Source organism: Gobius niger, assembly GCF_951799975.1.
Source record: "Gobius niger genome assembly, chromosome: 15".
Classification (NCBI taxonomy): domain Eukaryota; kingdom Metazoa; phylum Chordata; class Actinopteri; order Gobiiformes; family Gobiidae; genus Gobius; species Gobius niger.
The window spans coordinates 28555756-28574441 of NC_136866.1; the positions used below are offsets into that span (position 1 = coordinate 28555756).

The following is an 18686-nucleotide window of genomic DNA, read 5'->3' on the forward strand; positions in this document are numbered from 1 at the left end:
CACTTCCTTATTGGACACTGACAGGAAGTGACATAAATAGAGGCAAACAACTTCAAACTGTTGCCGTGCCGACCATGTTATGTCCATGAGAAACTGCTCTGGGACTTTCATTTTATTTTATTCCTGTCAGCAGCTTAAGATTTCAAATAAAAATAACTTTTTTATTTCTTAAAAATGCTGCTTTTTTTAAATCAGTGTTAATTTTGACAACAAGTTTATTTTAGTTTTAGTCTTTTGACTAAAATGTAATTTAATTTTAGTCAAGATTTAGTCAAAAAAAACTTTAAAATGTTAGTCTAGTTTTAGTCGACTAAAATTAAGACTAATTTAGTCGACTTATTATATCGACTTATTCATTATAATCATATTTAATCTTGTTCCTCTGCTTCATGGAGCTGCTCCACATGAACAAAGCTCAGCTGATCCTTTGGCAGAGAATTTAAAGGATCTGAGGCTCTTTCAGACGCTCAATAGAAGTTTGGATGATTTTAGTTTCTCCTTTTCATTTTTATTTAGTCTTATTTTAGTTGACTAAAATATCTGGACATTTTAGTCAGAGTTTTAGTCTCATGAGAAACTTTTAATTTAGTTTTAGTCCAATTTTAGTCGTCAAAAATATAACTTTGACTAAAATTAAGACTAAATATTTTTTAGTCGACGAAATTAACACTGATTGAAAATAAAATGATATTTTTTACTTACAACTGATGTTATTCATCTAAATAAGTCATATTTTCAAAAGCATTAAACCGGTCTTGTGCACTTTAAACTGAGTCTGTAAAGTGTGGAGTCGACTGGAGCGACTAAAGTGCAGATGTTGTTAAAGAGAGGAATGAAAACGGCCCTAAAGTTTAGTCCCTTTGTCTCCACATGTGTATATTTGTCCTGTCTTTAGCCGCTGCTCTCTCCCACAAAGGAAATGACCATATTTGGATTACAGTTACAGCGTCATCTCGGTCACAGCCTTTCCTGCTACACGGATTTGTGAACATTTCTCGCCTGATGAGGTGAGGGTTCATGAACTCCGTCCGGACGGAGCCCAGGATCTCGTTGTTGTCGTATTCGACCAAACTCAGCTCCCCGGCGTTAAAGATCATGCACACCTGCAGGAGAGACGACAAACTGTTCACAAAAGGACCAACACTGGGCATTACACTGACAAATCGTCATTTAATGCCAGATTTAATCCACTTTAATATGACAGTATAGGCCTTAATTAACTAAAGCTTTAATGTTTTTTTTTGTAAAGATTTATCTCGAACTGCGGCACTTACTGATTCAATTTCAAAGAAGAACTTCTCGTTTCCGCCGGAGCCGGGCCACGGCACCTGTGAAGAGCAGAAGCGTGTGAGTGTGAAGCCTCCTCAAAGGTCCATAAGTGAAGTCTGACCCGCACCTCGCTGAGGCGGCCGGTCTGCAGGTCGCCCAGCAGCAGCGTGTCCGACGTGTGCGCCACCAGGTACCGGTCTCTGCCCAGGATCTTCACCTCCTCCACCTCGTATCCGTAATGAGACTTCAGGACCATCTGCGTCCCAGAGGAGAGGTTCCTCACCACCACCTGAGGGACACGGACACATCAGGACAGGGTGAGGTCAGGACTTTCCAGACTGTAGTGACATCATCTGAACTGGAGCCAGGGGCCGATACAACTCAATACTTTTGATGAAAAACCTATTTGTTCTTAAAGTGAGGGTCTGTGGAGCATTTTATAGTAAAGTGTCTGTGTTTCAGGACAATTATCCAATCAGAGGCAGAATGATCTCCAGATCCTAGACTTTAAACCAGTTTGGAAATAAACTTCCTCAATAAAGTCCCATTTATTGCCAGTGCAGCCTCCAGTCATTAAAGCTCAGCGGCTGAACTCTGGAGATTCTTAGCTTTCAAATGAAGAGTGCCGAGCTTGTGTGTGTGTGCGCTCGGCTAGTTTGCATCGATCCTGGCTACACATCGATGTACATCACTTTTAAATAATAATGATCGATTTGTATCAATAAATTGGAAAGAAACATTAAATCAAAATACAATCATATTATTTTTGCTTAAAATATTATATAAATATTATAATAAATGACGTGGTGATTGTAAAATGAACGAGCCTGCACGGGCCTGGGCCTGTGGTTCAAAGTTTGAAGTCTGTCGTAGCGTTTCAGGCCATGGATGAACTGGAGGCGCTAACTTTGTCAAATGCAGTCTGGTAACAGCTGGTGGTGTTGCTTTTGGCTCTGGCGATGCTGCTCGTGTTGTATTTTGTTGGCTTTGTTGTTGTTCACAGAGGCTGTAACGAGAGGATGAGGCGCTCTGCGTTCAGAGTCCAAAACATATACACTACAGTGTCTGTGTGTGAGACGTGACGGTCAGAATCATGCAGTGACACCCAGGAAACTTTGTTAGGTAACTGGTCATGTGACAGCGTGTCCCACTCACTGAAAGGCTGTATATATAAGCAGTATTTGGGGGGTTCACTCAAGAAGATGTAGAGCCAAAAGAAGAGAGGTCTTAAGGTTAAAGGTCAAAGGTTAAAGGTATCCCACCAGCACTGGCTCTAACTGAAAATAAACTGAAGATTATGCTGTAGCTAAAATGTATACACAGCTCATTATCTTAGCTGTTTATTGCACTTTTGTGAGTGTATTTTGTCCACTGTTGTTTGATTTAACAATTAGCAAATCTGAAGTGAATTTTTAAATAAAATCCAGAGCAAATGCCTTCTGTTGTATTTATGTTCAGTCACTTGTAATAATTATTGCTTAATTTGCTGAAAATCCAATGTTAGAAGTATCGAATATCGTATCGAAAATCCACTGTATCACTTGAATCGTATCGGTCCAAAAAAAAAAAAGATATATCGTTTTATATCAAATCGTTTGGTCTCAAATCGATATGTAGCGTATCGGTCAAAAAACGCATCGTTACACCCCTAGCTGTTCACCCTTAAACGATACCAGCATGGTACTAAAACATAGCACTGAAAGCAGGTACTGCAAAATATGATATCTTTAGAGACCAAGTTTTGATTGTGTTGGTCCAGGGACAGCACTAATGTCCCTCATATGGAGCCTCTCAGCTTTGATATTTTAGTTTAGTTTATTAGTTTATTTCAACAGATACAATGTGCAAAAAACATTAATTAAAGATGATTTGCACCAGATTTAGTGCAGCCCCTGAGCAGGTGAGTTAGAAAATGTACAATAAAAGATATTTCACATAGAATCCTGCTAAAATTACAACAATTAAACATCACTTAAGTTCATTTTTACATTCACAGTTATCAGCGCTGACACGACTGGTTTTCTAACAGCACTTTCTTTGTATTGCGAGAGAAATCCTTCAGGTTTAATGAAAGTTTCCGACTCTGTGGGAGTCTGAAAACAAGGCCTAGATATTTAAATTCCTCCACTACTTTTATTTGACTCTGGTTTACATAAATGCCTGGGAAGGAGGACGTTTAATAATTTGAAAATATGCCTCTGTAAGAATTAAATGAAATGCAGGAGAAAGCGCTGGTGAAATGTTGACTGGGGCTCCTCCTGCTGGCAGCTTTAGGAATACTTTTCTTTAAAAGTATCTTCCGAGTTGGATGAGCAGCTCCAGTGCGTGATAAACACTTCGATAATGTTGGATTATGGAGTTTAAAAATGTGGAGGACAGTTTTGTGTTGAACTGTGACGTGTATGTGTGTAATCAGGGAGTACAGGACGAGGCGCTGATACAGTAGAAGAAGAAACAGCTACATCTACAGCTTTGTCCGAGGATTAACTCAAAACTGTGAAAACGTTGTTAAAAAAGTTGTGATTTTTGTATTTATTTTGGAGCTGGATCTGGGGAAGGCGGTCGTAATGTTGTGGCTCGTACCTGGCTCAGCCCCACGTACGTCATCTCGAACTTGTTCTTGTAGATGCTCCTCCTCAGGCAGCAGTCGAACAGCTCCACGCCCCCGCACAGAGTCCCCTGCACACACGGACACAGACGTCAGCGCCAGTTTCACCCCGTCTGTGGTTAAAACAGCAGGAGGAGGCGTGTTTACGGCGCAGAGGCGGGACCCGTCCTTCTTCCAGGCCAGGCTGGTGATGGTGTACAGGTGAGGGATCTCTTTGGGTTTGGCCTCGTCCCACACGCCTCTCCTCGGAGCCCAGTTAAACACGCGCAACCTGGACCAGACAAGTTTACAGAGAGAGTCCACATGAGTGTCCATTTACCAAGGCGGGTTTGGAAAGGGAAAAACACTTTCCAAATATCCCCAAATTTCTTCCAACCCCCCCCTTGAAAATAGTGGAAAAAATGGTGGTGAAAAAGACAAACTTATTTTTTCTTCATCCCAAATTTTCCTCCAATTTTCCTCCAATTTTTCCCTTATTTTTCCCCACTTTTTTCTAATTTTCCCATTTGAGACTAACTTGATTTGTTAACCTCTTAACTCCCGCCTGAACCAAGAGCATTTTCTCCAGTTCAGCTTTACCCAAATCCTGTAGGCCAGTGTAACACCTCATTTGAAAGCTCAGATCTCCAAAACTCATCAGATTGTTTTCCATCTTTTTTTGGGGGTATTCAACTCATTTTGTAACTTTTTTGCCATTTTTTGGTCATTTTTTTAAACATTTTTTTGGCCATTTTTTGTCACATTTCCATCATTGCTTTCGTCTTAGTTCTGTCGCTATTTTCACACCTTTTTTCCAGAAGCTTTTGGACTGGGGTAAAGCCAAACTGGAGAAAATGTGCTCAGTTCAGGTGGGAGTTAAGGGGTTAAATCTTTCAAACAGCAATTTGGTCATTTGAATATGATCTTGTAGAGGATATATTTCCCACCTCCATAATAATAATTGTAATGTATGGAAATTTTCATTGCATTTTTGCCATATTTTTGTCACTTTTCTGTCACGTGTTGGCCATGTTTTCACCGCATTTTTGTTGCATTTTGGTCGAATTTAGTTTTTTTTTTGAGTGTGTAATATAACCGTGATCAAGCTACAGAAACGTGACCAAAAGAAAAGCAACGAAAACGTGATGAAAACACAAACAAATGTCTCCAAAGTCTGCGACATATTTCGGCCCATTAACCTCTTAACTCCCGCCTGAACCGAGAGATCTTTTTCCTCACTCCTCACGTCATCAGATTTTTTTTCCATCATTTTTTTGTTGGGCATTCAACTCATTTTTGTAACTTTTTGGTCCTTTTCTTTGTCATTTTTTGGTCAATTTTTTGTCAATTTTTATCACATTTTTGTATTTTTTTTGTAATTTTTTTGTAATTTTTTTTGTAATTTTTTTCGTCAAATTTTTGTAATTTTCTTGTCAAATTTTTATCACATTTTTGTCACATTTTTGTCATTTTTTGTCATTTTTTTGTCAAATTTTTGTAATTTTTTTCATCACATTTTTGTCAATTTCTTGTGACATTTTTGTGACATTTCCATCATTGCTTTTGTCTCAGTTCTGTCGCATTTTCACACCTTTTGTCCAGAAGCTTTTGGATTGGGGTAAAGCCAAACTGGAGAAAATGTGCTCGGTTTAGGTGGGAGTTAAGGGGTTAAACCTTGTGATGCACAGATCAGAACAGTAGGGGGCGCTGTCCAGTTGTACTGCCAATGCCAATGACTCACAACAAGTAAGAAGCTTTGTCCCTCCCTTGTTGCCGTACAGATGATTATTTGTTACTTGTTTTGCTTGTTTCTAGAGCTGCAAATTCACAACACTTCTTTATTTTATTTTGAATGAAAAGACAGCAGCTCCCTCTGTCAAAGGCCATTATTGGGGGAACAGCTCCCCCTGTTGGCCAACTGGTAAACATTCTAGTTTATTAAAGGTGCCCCAGCATTTGGCCTGATTTATGACGGAGTTTTAAAACCCACATTAACGCCAACATTAGAAACTGAAAAACTATATTGTACAATTTATAAGGGACAGAATATAAACTGTAGCTAAAATTATATTATAAACCAACAAGCGATAAAGCAAGAAAATGTAACGGAATGACTCAATGAATGATTGGGAAAAGATAGGGGGAAAGAAAAAAAAAAAAGGAAAATGTGGGGAGGAAAAGTGTACAAAAAGGTTTGGAAATAGGGGGAAAAATTGGGGGGGGGGGGAATGAAAAGTTTTATGAAAAAAAAAATGGGGGAAAAGTGAAGAATTGTTTCTTCATTAAAAAAAAATGGGAAAAAGATGGGGGAAATTGGGAAAATATTCAGGAAAAAAGGAGAAATATAGTATAATGTGGAAAAAAGAGGGGAAAAAAGTTGTATAAAAAGGGTGGAAATGGGGGAAAAAATTTGTAAAAATAAAAAAAAATTGAAGTTTTATGAAAAAAAAAATGGAAAATGGGAAAAAGTGAAGAATTGTTTCTTCGTAAAAAAAAAAAAAGGAAAGAATTCAAGAAAAAAAGGGGGGGAAAAGGAGAAAAATAGTAAAATGTGGAAAAAAGAGGGGGAAAAAGTTGTATAAAAAGGGTGGAAATGGGAAAAAAAAGACATTTGTAAAAAAAAAAAAAAGGAAAAGTTTTAAGAAAAAAAAGGGGAAAATGGTGGAGAAAAAAAACATTAAAAAATTGGGAAATAATTGGGTAAAAGTTGTGGAAAGTGAGCGACATTTCTCAGGCGATCTCTGCCCATTCATTTCAATGGACAAAGGCTTCTGTTTCACACAAAGGTGGCGCTAAACCTCACCTTACCTACAGACCCCAGCTCCTCCGCTCCTCCCCTCTGACCCACATCTGTATCCCCCCCACCCCCCCCCCCCCTGTCACTGACCGGTCGTAGCTGCCGAACACCACGCTCTGCCCGCTGGGGCTGGACACGGCCGCCATGAACTCCCTCTCGCTGGGCTCGCGGCTGTAGTCGAACGTCTGCAGCACGTGGCCCTCCCGGGTGTAGGCCACGATTCTCCGGTCGCAGCCGCCGATCAGCACGCTGTTGGCCCCCCAGGCCAGAGCGTAGGGGGGGCAGGGGTGGACCAGCAGCCGGCCCTGAGGAGACACAGACAATTATTATGAACATAAATAAATAAATAATTTTCTATGCCCAACATCCACTCCGACTTTGAAGTAAACAGGTGACGTGTTTTTACCTGAGAGTCTCCCGATCCCTCGTCGTCGAAGAAGTATCTCACCACGGTCCCATCGGCGTGTCCCGAGAGGACGCCTTTACCAGAGACACTATGGTAAAAACAACATGAGCCTTTACCAGAGACACTACAGTAAAAACAACATGAGCCTTTACCAGAGACGCTACAGTAAAAACAACATGAGCCTTTACCAGAGACGCTACAGTAAAAACAACATGAGCCTTTACCAGAGACACTACAGTAAAAACAACATGAGCCTTTACCAGAGACACTACAGTAAAAACAACATGAGCCTTTACCAGAGACACTACGGTAAAAACAATATGAGCCTTTACCAGAGACACTATGGTAAAAACATAGTGAGCCAACATGAGCCTTTATCAGCGACACTACGGTAAAAACAACATGAGCCTTTACCAGAGACACTACAGTAAAAAAATCATTGTTTTCTTGGGAACTTAAAAAAGTCAATTTTAGTCATGATTTTAGTAAGGATTAAACAACTCGGAGTCGACGTGGAGCGGAGTTCCTCCTGCATTATAACGTCTAATGCGGCTCCTCGTTGTTTAATCCGCTTATACCAGGGTCCCACAAACGTAACATTTATAATAAATGTTTGTTTCATTTACTAAACTCACTAAATCTGCCAGACTACGGGACTATTTTGTGTGGGTTATTAGCCGGTCACTGAAGGCTGGTCTCAGAGCGAGTCATTCTCCGCAGCTATTACGAGGATCTCAGTCAGGCTCAACGACACAACATCAGCACAGAATCACAACACAACAGGACTAACCCGGAAACACTTTTCCCTGGAAGTAAACACCGATATGCGGCACTCGTGGGCAGGAGTTATTTACCTTTTACGCTGTTTAACCTGAAGCTAAAGCTAGCTAGCTCAACCAGCTCAACTGTTTATGGAAACAGCTGCGGTGGAGTCGCTCACACCTGGGCCCCCCCAACTGAAACTAACATGTTTGACTTTACTAATCCAGACAAATATGTTTAAATGCAGGATCATTTTATGTACGCCTGAAAATGATGAATAGCCTTAACCGTTTTCAATAGAAATGTAAAGCTCATATGTTATTAACAGTAGCTAACCTAGCTGCTCACTCTCCTCTACAAACATTTAGCAAACGTTTTGTTTTGGCCAAAAACGTTGAAATTAACACAAAATCCATCTCATACGTTCCTGTCAGTCACTAATTACGCCTTTATCTGATTCAGCTGTGTCATGCGTTGCTATGGCGACAGCGGAGTGATATCCCAGTGATTTAACTACTACGTGTGCGGTTATACCAGAATAACGCACCAGCCAATCAGAATCCAGTATTCACCCAGACCATGGTATAATCGATATTAAGCTTCATTTTAGCCTCGATTTGGTCCTGATTTTGTTTCATTTTCACACACTTTGAATGAAAAAATATCACGGTTTCAGACAGTCATCGAATATTGTTATTTTTATTTACTTGGAAGCCAGAGAGACGACGGTGGACGAGACCGAGCTGTAGAGGGCAGAGGACTTGTGGGTCGAGGGGTTCGCCAAACGGACCTGGAAGACGACAGAAGGTGTCACACACAACACACAAACAACACACACACACAAACAACACACACACACACACTTTACCTTTCCATCGACTAAACCGAACACGATGGTGAGCTCCGCGGGCCAGAGCACTCGGGTCACCGCGCTCTGAGGAAGGAACATATGGTTTCATTAGTACTAATGCAGGTAAACAAACGACTGTAGATCCGGTAACCTGACAGATCACTCCGCCGCTGCGTAGCCAGTGTTGGGAAAGTTCATTTTCTACATGAACTAGTTCAAAGTTCAGTTCACAAATTTCAAAATGAACTAGTTCGTTCATAGTTCATAATTGTTTAGAGTAAATAGTTTGTTCATAGTTCCAAAAATAAACTAGTTCATAGTTCTTTTTTTTTGTTTTTTGCTGCGAGCTGTTATTCAGGTATGAAAATGGGTCAGGGGTGAAATAGGTCAGAAGTATATTTCCCCTCTCAGGGAAATATTTTTATATTCCACATCTTAAAGCAACAAACTGAAGTATTTTGAGATGCATTTTTGCCACCCTTGGGAGAACTGGAGAAACTTCAGCCATGAGTCAAAAATATTATGGCCTCCTTACTTAGTGTTAAAGCTCTTTCATGTCAGCCTTTCAGAGTGGATTTTGGATATCTTTGCTAATCATATTTTATTTTATTATCATTTTTTTAAGTTTAGTTAGTGGAAAATGAAGCTACAAATATTCAATTGCATTTCTGTTAATTTGTTAAATTAATCATGTGAATAAGATTGTTTTAGGAGCCAATTTGTAGTTAAAAAACTCCACATTGTGTCTTTATGTAAATGAGTGGCACCGCGGAGCAGAGGCGTTTGGAGCGACAGACGTTACACAAGGGAAACTCGCTTCATAACCTCACTCTGTGGCTGCTGAGGCACCGTGCGGACCCGCTGGTTACCCGTGTGCCAGGGCCATAAACAGCAGAGTTCACCGCCACAGAACTGGACACAGTCGGGCTGTGGGCGCGGGGGCTGAGCGGGGCGAGCACGAGCTACACCGTGGACCCGCCAGAGTTTAGACCCGCTGGTAAACTCTGACGGCGCGGCGGGGTTTTATATTCACTGATATAAGAAATCTGGCTCCATAATGAACGAACGTAAATAGAACGGGAATGCCGTTCACAGACACCAGAATGAACGCACTCATGGTTTCGTTCATCAGGCAGTAACACTGTGCGTTCAGTTCACGTTCGCCCAAAATATGAACGTTCAGGTACATGACTGTGCGTAGCTTATACAACCAGGAAGCTGATGCTGCTCAAATATAAGTTCTTTTAAATGCAAAATGGTTCAAATGATTCTATAATTCAATAATAAGAATAAATCAAACCAAATAAATCAAATCAGTATCTTAGCTTAGCGATAGCATGAAGGCCGTGAATCTGTGCTGTGATAAACCCTGAAGCGCTGCGGTGCGGTGAACCTGCAGACTGGAGCCGCTGCAGATTCATGACCGCAGATTCACGGCCGTCTTGTATCGCAGTGGTTCCCAACCTTTATTGTCTCGTGTACCCCTTGGGCTTTTCAGTGGTCGTCCGTGTACCCCCTACCTCAAGGGTGTTGCAGTTTATTTAGAGAGTAATTACTTAAAAGTGATATTTGTAAGAAAAAGGACAATGCTGTGGTAAAAATAAACCTAAAATTCTACCAAAGCAGCACATTTTACTGCAAAATATAGCTTTTCCTATGCAAATTATGTTCAATTTCCCACTTATTGAAATTTGAAATAGTTCCAAGTACCCCCTGCTAGGTCCTGGAGTACCCCCAGGGGTCCCCGTACCCCTGGTTGGGAAACACTGTTGTATCGGACCCGTCCAGTCCTCAAATCCGATCCAATCTGGCGTCTTACATAAAAGGAAATGCCCATATTTGCGATAGAAAGTGTTGTCGGGGGATTCCATGTGTCACGTCGATGCCAAACAGTATTTGTGAATCGATATGTGTGGGAAACGCGGCCATGATGGACAAACGTCATACGAATAAACGTCACAAAGGGAGAGTGTGTGTGTGTGTGACTCACAGTCTGCACAAACTTGCTGCAGATGGATTTCTTTTCGCCCCTGAGGAGAAAAGAGACGCATTGTTTTGACAAATGAACAGGTACGTGTGAAACGATGTGGAAAACGGCTCAAACTCTTCGCCCGCACCAGTCCTTTCCGATCCGGTAAACGTAGAGGATGTTGTCCGACTGCGCCACCACGATCTTGGTGGAGTCTGGAGAGAAGGCCATGTCCGTGACCATGTAGCTCTGTTTCCCGAACTGAGGAGGAGATTTAACAACAATAATCAACTATTTATACACAAACTACACAACATGACGATAATACAGGTGATTCTTTAGACCCGTGTTCATTTTATCTCGTTTCTTCCAGGTTCCGAATTAACAAGGTCCTGGTTTAGTCTGGCAGTAGATCAGGGAGGGGCAGAGGTGGTCATTAAAATAGTAATTTACTTCAAAGTGCTTTATATCAGTGCATATTTGAGCTTTGAGCAGCTGCATGAGTGGTCTGCATGGCGCCTTTAACCTACAAAACAACTGATCCTGGAGCGTCAAGGCCACTGTGTTTGAAAGTAAAGGCACCATGATAACCACCGACAGCCATTGGGTCACAAATTATTTAATCACGCAAAAATATTTTTTTTTTTACATAAAAAGTTGCATAATGCCCTTTTAAAGAGACTAGTGCAAGTTGGTCATTTCATGCTCACTACTGCCACCTCAGGTCTTACGTGTAACTGCAGCTATATTAAGCTCGTGCATGACGGCACTTCGGACCCGAATTAACAACTTTTTGAGTGACTGGAACATGTAGGGGAGGAAAATACTTTTAGCATTTTTAAACTCCGTATAGTCCCTTTAAACCAGGGGTCGGCAAGTTCTCTCGGTGGAGCCGGTTTTCTTCATCGTTAAAAGACCAAGGGCCGAACCCTCCAATTGAAGCCATTGGCGTAAAGCAGCACTTTCTGCATATGCCAGTGTTGTACATCATGCACACTGGGGAAATGTCCATCTTAAATTAGATAAATGACTTAAAATCGCTTGAATAAAGTTTTTTTTTTATGTTAAATTTGAGTAAATTTAAGATCAGATAAAAAACGCTAATGACAATCGAACAAATAGAAATCCCACTGGAAATCAGACAAATTAACTTTTACTGTAAAAAAACATTTCTTTTTCACTTGAAATGATACAAAATAATCTGAATTAAGAAAAAACTTCGTTTTATCTGCTCTAAGGCCAGACCAAATCTACTCAAACTTTAGATTTAATCTCTTAATTCAAGTAGATTTGAGTCATTTCTTCCTTTAGATGATTATTCTTACAGGATTATGGCCTTAAATGGTGCTCTGCTATGACATTTAATGGAATTGACAGTATTTTTCTCATTTCTAGAGTACTTTAACAGGCATTCCATCTCTGATTTGGGTCATAATATTTCTCAAAATCATCTCGAGGGCCAGAGTTTGATGATGGAGGGCCGGTTTTAGCCCCCGGGCCTGACGTTGCCTAACCCTGCTTTAAAGGGACACCGCGTAACATTTTGGACTATACTGTTGCCATCAGTTCCACCAGCTCGGGACATTACTGCAGTGGGTAATCAAAGAATGGATTTGGAGGAGAACTTGACCTGTTGGAATCTCAAACGCTGCTGACTTTAGTCACATCTCCATAGAGACGTATCCTCTCCCGGTAAAGTTACAATCATGTCGTAGGAGAGCTGAGCTCCTCACAGCATAAACACATGCTTGTTTCTGCATTTATGAGGTATTTTTCAATGATGAAAATATCTGTCATAAAATAAATGCCAGTATTTCAATTTTATTTATTGGATAAAATTCTAGGAAGTGTGGCTTTAAGTACAGGATTTACTCACAATATCTACATTGTTCTAGTGACGTCTTTGTAATAAAACATGTCTGGGTATAGTCCAGAAAGCAATTAGTGAATATTTTAATAGTTGATTAGGCACAATTACACAAGCTTTTTTAATTTACTCTTCTCGATTGGGGTTTACAGCCTATAGGCCAGTGTAATGCCTCATTTGAAAGCTAAGACCTACTACATAACTCATCTAAACTGAGCTTTGTCCTTGTTTTCCTTGTCACTTTTTCATGACATTTTTGTTCAGGTCGAGGTTAAGAGGTTAAGGTTTTTTTTATTTATTTCTTTGCACTAAAGAATTACTTCCAACTCCTCCGTGCTTTACCTTGGAATCGATGGGTTTGGTGGCGAACTTGTCCCTCCACTCGCCCTGCTCGTCGTACAGCAGCACCACCCGGTCCACGGTGCACACGGCGAACCTGCTGTTGTTGGGGGCCCAGGCCATGCAGGTCACTTTGGCCGAGCCCTCCTGGAAACAAACCTCAGGTTACAGCCGGGACAGAGGAAGTCTGAGTGTCTCTGTGCTCGGATACTGGACGATACTTCTGCACTTCTACTGCTAAGACCATCGTAAAACCCATTGTGTCCCCTTTATTTGTAACATTTGTAAAAAAGAAACTGCTGCTGTTGAAGTGTCCCCCCCTTTGAAACATTATGGATCTGTCACTTTCTATTCTGACGTTATTCATCCTAAGCTTATACATTCTTGAATTTTAGTAGAATTATGCAACTTATTGAAGCTGTTTCGAACTGTTTTGACTGATCTTCGTTCCACAGATTAACACCTCGTGCAGAAATACATAGACTTTATTAACTCTTTCTGCTCTTTTGCTTTCTTGAAAATGCCAGTTCCTCTGAGGTTATACGGACTGTTTCTGGATGGGAGGAGGGAGAGGATTATTATGCTTTGTACACTATTACAAATGTATTTAGATCATGGATTTTCAATAGGTTTCGCTCTACAAAAATAGGGTTTGTTGGTGCATAGAAATCTGCTTTAGTGATCATTCTTATTGCCTTTTTTTTTTGGAGTAGGAAAATAGGATGAGTATTGGATTTGTAATTGTTCCCCATATTTCCAGGCCATAATTTAGGTTTAGTTTATTTGTTTATTTGAGCAGTAAACATTCTGCTCTAAAGGAGTGCGCTGAAGCAAGAAACTTTTATACTATAAACGTACATTAATACATATTAATGTAATAATATGTATTATACTCCGAGGTCTTGCTGCTTCCCAGTTGTCATTACCATCCTCAACATATTTCTATTATTTTATTATTATTATATTAATTATTATCAATTATTTATTTAACCTCTTAACTCTCGCCTGAACCGAGAGGATCTTTTTCCTCACGTCATCAGATTTTGTTTTCCATTATTTTTTTGTTGGGTATTCAACTCATTTTTGTAACATTTTTGTCCTTTTTTTTGTCACATTTTTGTCCTTTTTTTCATCATTTTTTTTAAATCAAATTTTTGTCTTTTTTTTCTTAATTTTTTGTCACAATTTTGTAATTTTTTTGTCCAATTTTATCACATTTTTGTCATTTTTTTGGTCTTTTTTTGTCACATTTGTATCATTTGTTTGTCATTTTTTTGTCAATTTCTTGTGACATTTTTGCCACTTTTTCATCCATTTTTCGTCAATTTTTTTTCACTTTTTTGTCACATTTCCATCATTGTTTTCGTCTCAGTTTTGTTGCTATTTTCACAGCTTTTTTCCAGAAGCTTTTGGATTGGGGTAAAGCCAGTGCTTAATTTGATCCCCCGTTTGGGGGAGCGCATTCCCCCAATTCAATTTTTTTCAGGGTAAAGGATCCGGGAAATATTTTGGGGGATCCAGCAAAAATTGTATCTGATATAATGGTGTCTAACGAGAGTGTTCCGGCAAATGTTTTGGCCTGTTCCCCCAATCCATCACAGCAGACCAAAAGTGTTCCTGAAAATACTAATTTACAAATTAAGCACTGGGTAAAGCCAAACTGGAGAAAATGTGCTCGGTTCAGGTGGGAGTTAAGGGGTTAAGCTGACAGTGATTCACGGACACCTTGAGGCTTCTGTGTTAAATGAGACGCTAATTGCCTCTCTTTAAGGTGAAACATTATCCAGGTATCAGATTCATTTACGGCAAAAAACTAACCTACGCCAAACCTAAAGCCAGCAGAATAATTACGAAAAAACAGCTTATATTTGCCACGTTTGATTCCACGTAATGAAGACTTATGTCAGGGACGTTATTTGCAGTTATCAGCCGTTATAGTCCGTGGCCATGTTCCCACTTTGCCAGATTTGTATCGTTAGCGGCTAACAGCGGCTAGCACGTCAGAGCACTCACCTGCGGCGGTAGAAGAGTTTTAAGGTGCTTCAGCTGCATTTTTGGAAGATTTTTGTGATGCTCCGAAATGGAAAAAACGACGCCGAGGGAAAACGAGGGGAGCCGGGGTTAAAATTGGACGCTCGTGGCTAATTTTAGGTCATTTTCTCGAGGCATTGCGAGCTAGCTAGCTGGCTGCGCCGAGGAGGACATCTTTGTAGTAAACATAACCGACGTCTCCTTAGTTACCGGCGGGCAGGGCCACGAGGGCTCAACGGTCCCGCCCCCCTCCTGGCTCCTCCCAGTGCCGGAAATAAAAATATGTTTTGAAAATCTCTATAAACTTATCGGAAAATTAAAATATTATTAATGCACGATGAAGGCTAATCATATTTGAGGGTTTTTTATTGTGATATTATGATATTGTTATTATTTTTATTTCATTTCATTTCATTTCATTATTATATTATATTATGCTATATTATATTATAATATTTTTACTCCTTTTTTTAATTTAAATTAATTTTATTATTATATTATATTATACTATATTATATTTTGCTATATTATATTATATTATCTATATTATTATATTTTTACTCCTTTTTTAATGTTATTTAATAAAAATAAAAATAAACATATTATGCTATATTATTATTTAATATAATATAATATAATATAATATAATATAATATAATATAATATAATATAATATTATATAATATTATATAATAATATATAATATATATTATATAATATTATATTAGGATCCGAGGAGCTATGTTGTCCGGGGCTTTATGCCCCTGGTAGGGTCTCCCATGGCAAACAGGTCCGAGGTGACGGGTCAGACGAAGAGCAGCTCACAAGACTTCTATGGACGTACACCAATCAAGGACCGAGACGTCGCCCGGCATGGCGCAGCCGGGGCCCCACCCTGGAGCCAGACCTGGGGTTGGGGCCCGAACGCGAGCGTCTGGTGGCCGGGCCTCTGCCCACGGGGCCCGGCCGGGCACAGCCCGAAGGGATGATGTGGGCCCGCCCTCCTGTGGACTCACCACCCGCAGAGGGATCCATAGGGGTCGGGTGCTAAGAGGACTGGGTGGCAGTCGAGGCCGGGTGCCTCGACGACCTGGTCCGCATGCACAGCTTCTGGCGTTCGGGACATGGAACGTCACCTCGCTGGGGGGGAAGGAGCCTGAGCTTGTGCGGGAGGTTGAGAGATACCGACTAGATATAGTCGGGCTCACCTCCACGCACAGCTTGGGTTCCGGATCCCAACTCCTGGAGAGAGGCTGGACTCTCCATTTTTCTGGAGTTGCCCACGGGGAGAGGCGGCGGGCTGGGGTGGGTTTGCTCATATCCCCCCAGCTCAGCCGTCACGTGTTGGAGTCCACCCCGGTGGACGAGAGGGTCGCGTCCCTACGCCTTCGGGTCGGGGACAGGTCTCTCACCGTTGTCTCGGCCTACGGGCCCAACATCGGTGCAGAGTACCCGGCCTTCTTGGAGTCCCTGGGAGGGGTACTAGATAGTGCTCCGACTGGGGACTCCATTGTTCTACTGGGGGACTTCAACGCCCACGTGGGTAACGACAGTGAGACCTGGGAGGGAGTGATTGGGAGGAACGGCCTCCCCGATCTGAACCCGAGTGGTGTTCTGTTATTGGACTTCTGTGCTAGTCGCAGTTTGTCCATAACGAACACCATGTTCGAGCACAAGGGTGTCCATAAGTGCACATGGCACCAGGACACCCTAGGCAGGAGGTCGATGATCGACTTTGTAGTTGTGTCGTCTGACCTCCGGCCGCGTGTCTCGGACACTCGGGTAAGGAGAGGGGCTGAGCTGTCACCTGATCACCACCTGGTGGTGAGCTGGATCCGCTGGCAGGGGAGGAAGCCGGTCAGACCTGGTAGGCCCAAGCGCGTTGTGAGGGTCTGCTGGGAACGACTGGCGGATCCCTCTGTCAGTGGGGTCTTCAACTCCCACCTCCGGAAGAGCTTCACCCAGATTCCAAGGGAGGTTGGAGACATGGAGTCCGAGTGGACCATGTTCTCCTCCTCCATTGTTGATGCGGCTGCTCGTAGTTGTGGCCGCAAGGTCTCTGGTGCCTGTCGCGGCGGCAATCCCCGAACCCGGTGGTGGCGCCTGGAAGTAAGGGATGCCGTCAAGCTGAAGAAGGAGTCCTACCTGGCCTTGTTGGCTTGTGGGACTCCGGAGGCAGCTGAGAGGTACCGGCAGGCCAAGCGTGCTGCAGCTCGTGCGGTCGCAGAGGCAAAAACTCGGGTCTGGGAGGAGTTCGGGGAGGCCATGGAGGAAGACTATCGGTCGGCCTCGAGGAAATTCTGGCAAACCATCCGGCGCCTCAGGAGGGGGAAGCAGTGCTTCACCAACACTGTTTACAGTGCGGGTGGGGGGCTGCTGACCTGAACTGGGGATGTCGTCGGACGGTGGAAGGAGTACTTCGAGGACCTCCTCAATCCCGCCGTCACGTCTTCCGATGAGGAAGCAGAGGCTGGGGACTTGGAGGTGGGCTCGCCCATCACCGGGGCTGAAGTCACCGAGGTGGTGAGAAAGCTCCTCGGTGGCAAGGCTCCGGGGGTGGATGAGATTCGCCCTGAGTACCTTAAGTCTCTGGATGTTGTAGGACTGTCTTGGCTGACACGTCTCTGCAACATCGCGTGGCGGTCGGGGACAGTGCCCCTGGATTGGCAGACCGGGGTGGTGGTCCCTCTCTTTAAGAAGGGGGATCGGAGGGTGTGTTCCAATTACAGAGGAATCACCCTCCTTAGCCTCCCCGGTAAGGTCTACTCCGGGGTGCTGGAGAGGAGGATCCGGCCGATAGTTGAACCTCGGATTCAGGAGGAACAATGCGGTTTTCATCCTGGTCGTGGCACACTGGACCAACTCTATACCCTTCATCGGGTGCTCGAGGGTTCGTGGGAGTTCGCCCAACCAGTCCACATGTGTTTTGTGGATCTGGAGAAGGCGTTCGACCGCGTCCCTCGTGGTGCCCTGTGGGGGGTGCTCCGGGAGTATGGGGTCCGGGGCCCTCTGCTAATGGCTGTCCGTTCCCTGTATAAGCAGCAGGAGCTTGGTTCGCATTGGCGGCAGTAAGTCAGACCTGTTCCCGGTGCGTGTTGGTCTCCGCCAGGGCTGCCCTTTGTCACCGGTTCTGTTCATTACTTTTATGGACAGAATTTCTCGGCGCAGCCAGGGGCCGGAGGGCGTCCGGTTTGGGAGCCTCAGAGTCTCATCTCTGCTGTTTGCAGATGATGTTGTTCTGTTGGCTTCAACAAACCAGGACCTTCAGCTGCACTGGGGCGGTTTGCAGCCGAGTGTGTAGCGGCCGGGATGAGGATCAGCACCTCCAAATCCGAGGCCATGGTTCTCCACCGGAAAAAGGTGGTTTCCCCTCTTCAGGTCGGTGGGGAGTCCTTACCTCAAGTGGAGGAGTTCAAGTATCTCGGGGTCTTGTTCACGAGTGAGGGACTGATGGAGCGTGAGATCGACAGACGGATCGGTGCGGCGTCAGCAGTGATGCGGTCGCTGTATCGGTCTGTCGTGGTGAAGACGGAGCTGAGTCGGGGCAAAGCTCTCGATTTACCGATCGATCTACGTTCCCGCCCTCACCTATGGTCATGAGATTTGGGTCATGACCGAAAGGACAAGATCGCGAATACAAGCGGCCGAAATTAGTTTCCTTCGCAGGGTGGCTGAGCGCACCCTCCGAGATCGGGTGAGGAGCTCAGTTACCCGGGAGGAGCTCGGAGTAGAGTCGCTGCTCCTTCACGTCGAAAGGAGCAGCTGAGGTGGCTCGGGCATCTGTTCCGGATGCCTCCTGGTCGCCTCCC

General features: G+C 43.0%; 1 protein-coding gene across 1 annotated transcript in view; it reads right to left on the reverse strand.

Annotated features, from left to right (window-relative positions):
* Positions 1-15052, reverse strand: part of ift172 (intraflagellar transport 172) — a 42584-nt gene extending 27532 nt beyond the window's left edge. The window contains exons 1-13 of the mRNA XM_079572869.1: positions 14860-15052; positions 12850-12993; positions 10789-10901; positions 10662-10701; positions 8690-8755; positions 8529-8611; positions 7060-7147; positions 6744-6958; positions 4025-4148; positions 3853-3948; positions 1397-1558; positions 1275-1328; positions 1000-1103 (exon numbers count right to left, since the gene is read on the reverse strand). Of these exons, the coding sequence (XP_079428995.1) occupies positions 1000-1103; positions 1275-1328; positions 1397-1558; positions 3853-3948; positions 4025-4148; positions 6744-6958; positions 7060-7147; positions 8529-8611; positions 8690-8755; positions 10662-10701; positions 10789-10901; positions 12850-12993; positions 14860-14898 (1328 nt within the window). The 5' untranslated portion in view covers positions 14899-15052. The remainder of the gene's footprint in view (positions 1-999; positions 1104-1274; positions 1329-1396; positions 1559-3852; positions 3949-4024; positions 4149-6743; positions 6959-7059; positions 7148-8528; positions 8612-8689; positions 8756-10661; positions 10702-10788; positions 10902-12849; positions 12994-14859) is intronic.
* Between the last annotated feature and the right edge of the window lie 3634 nt (positions 15053-18686).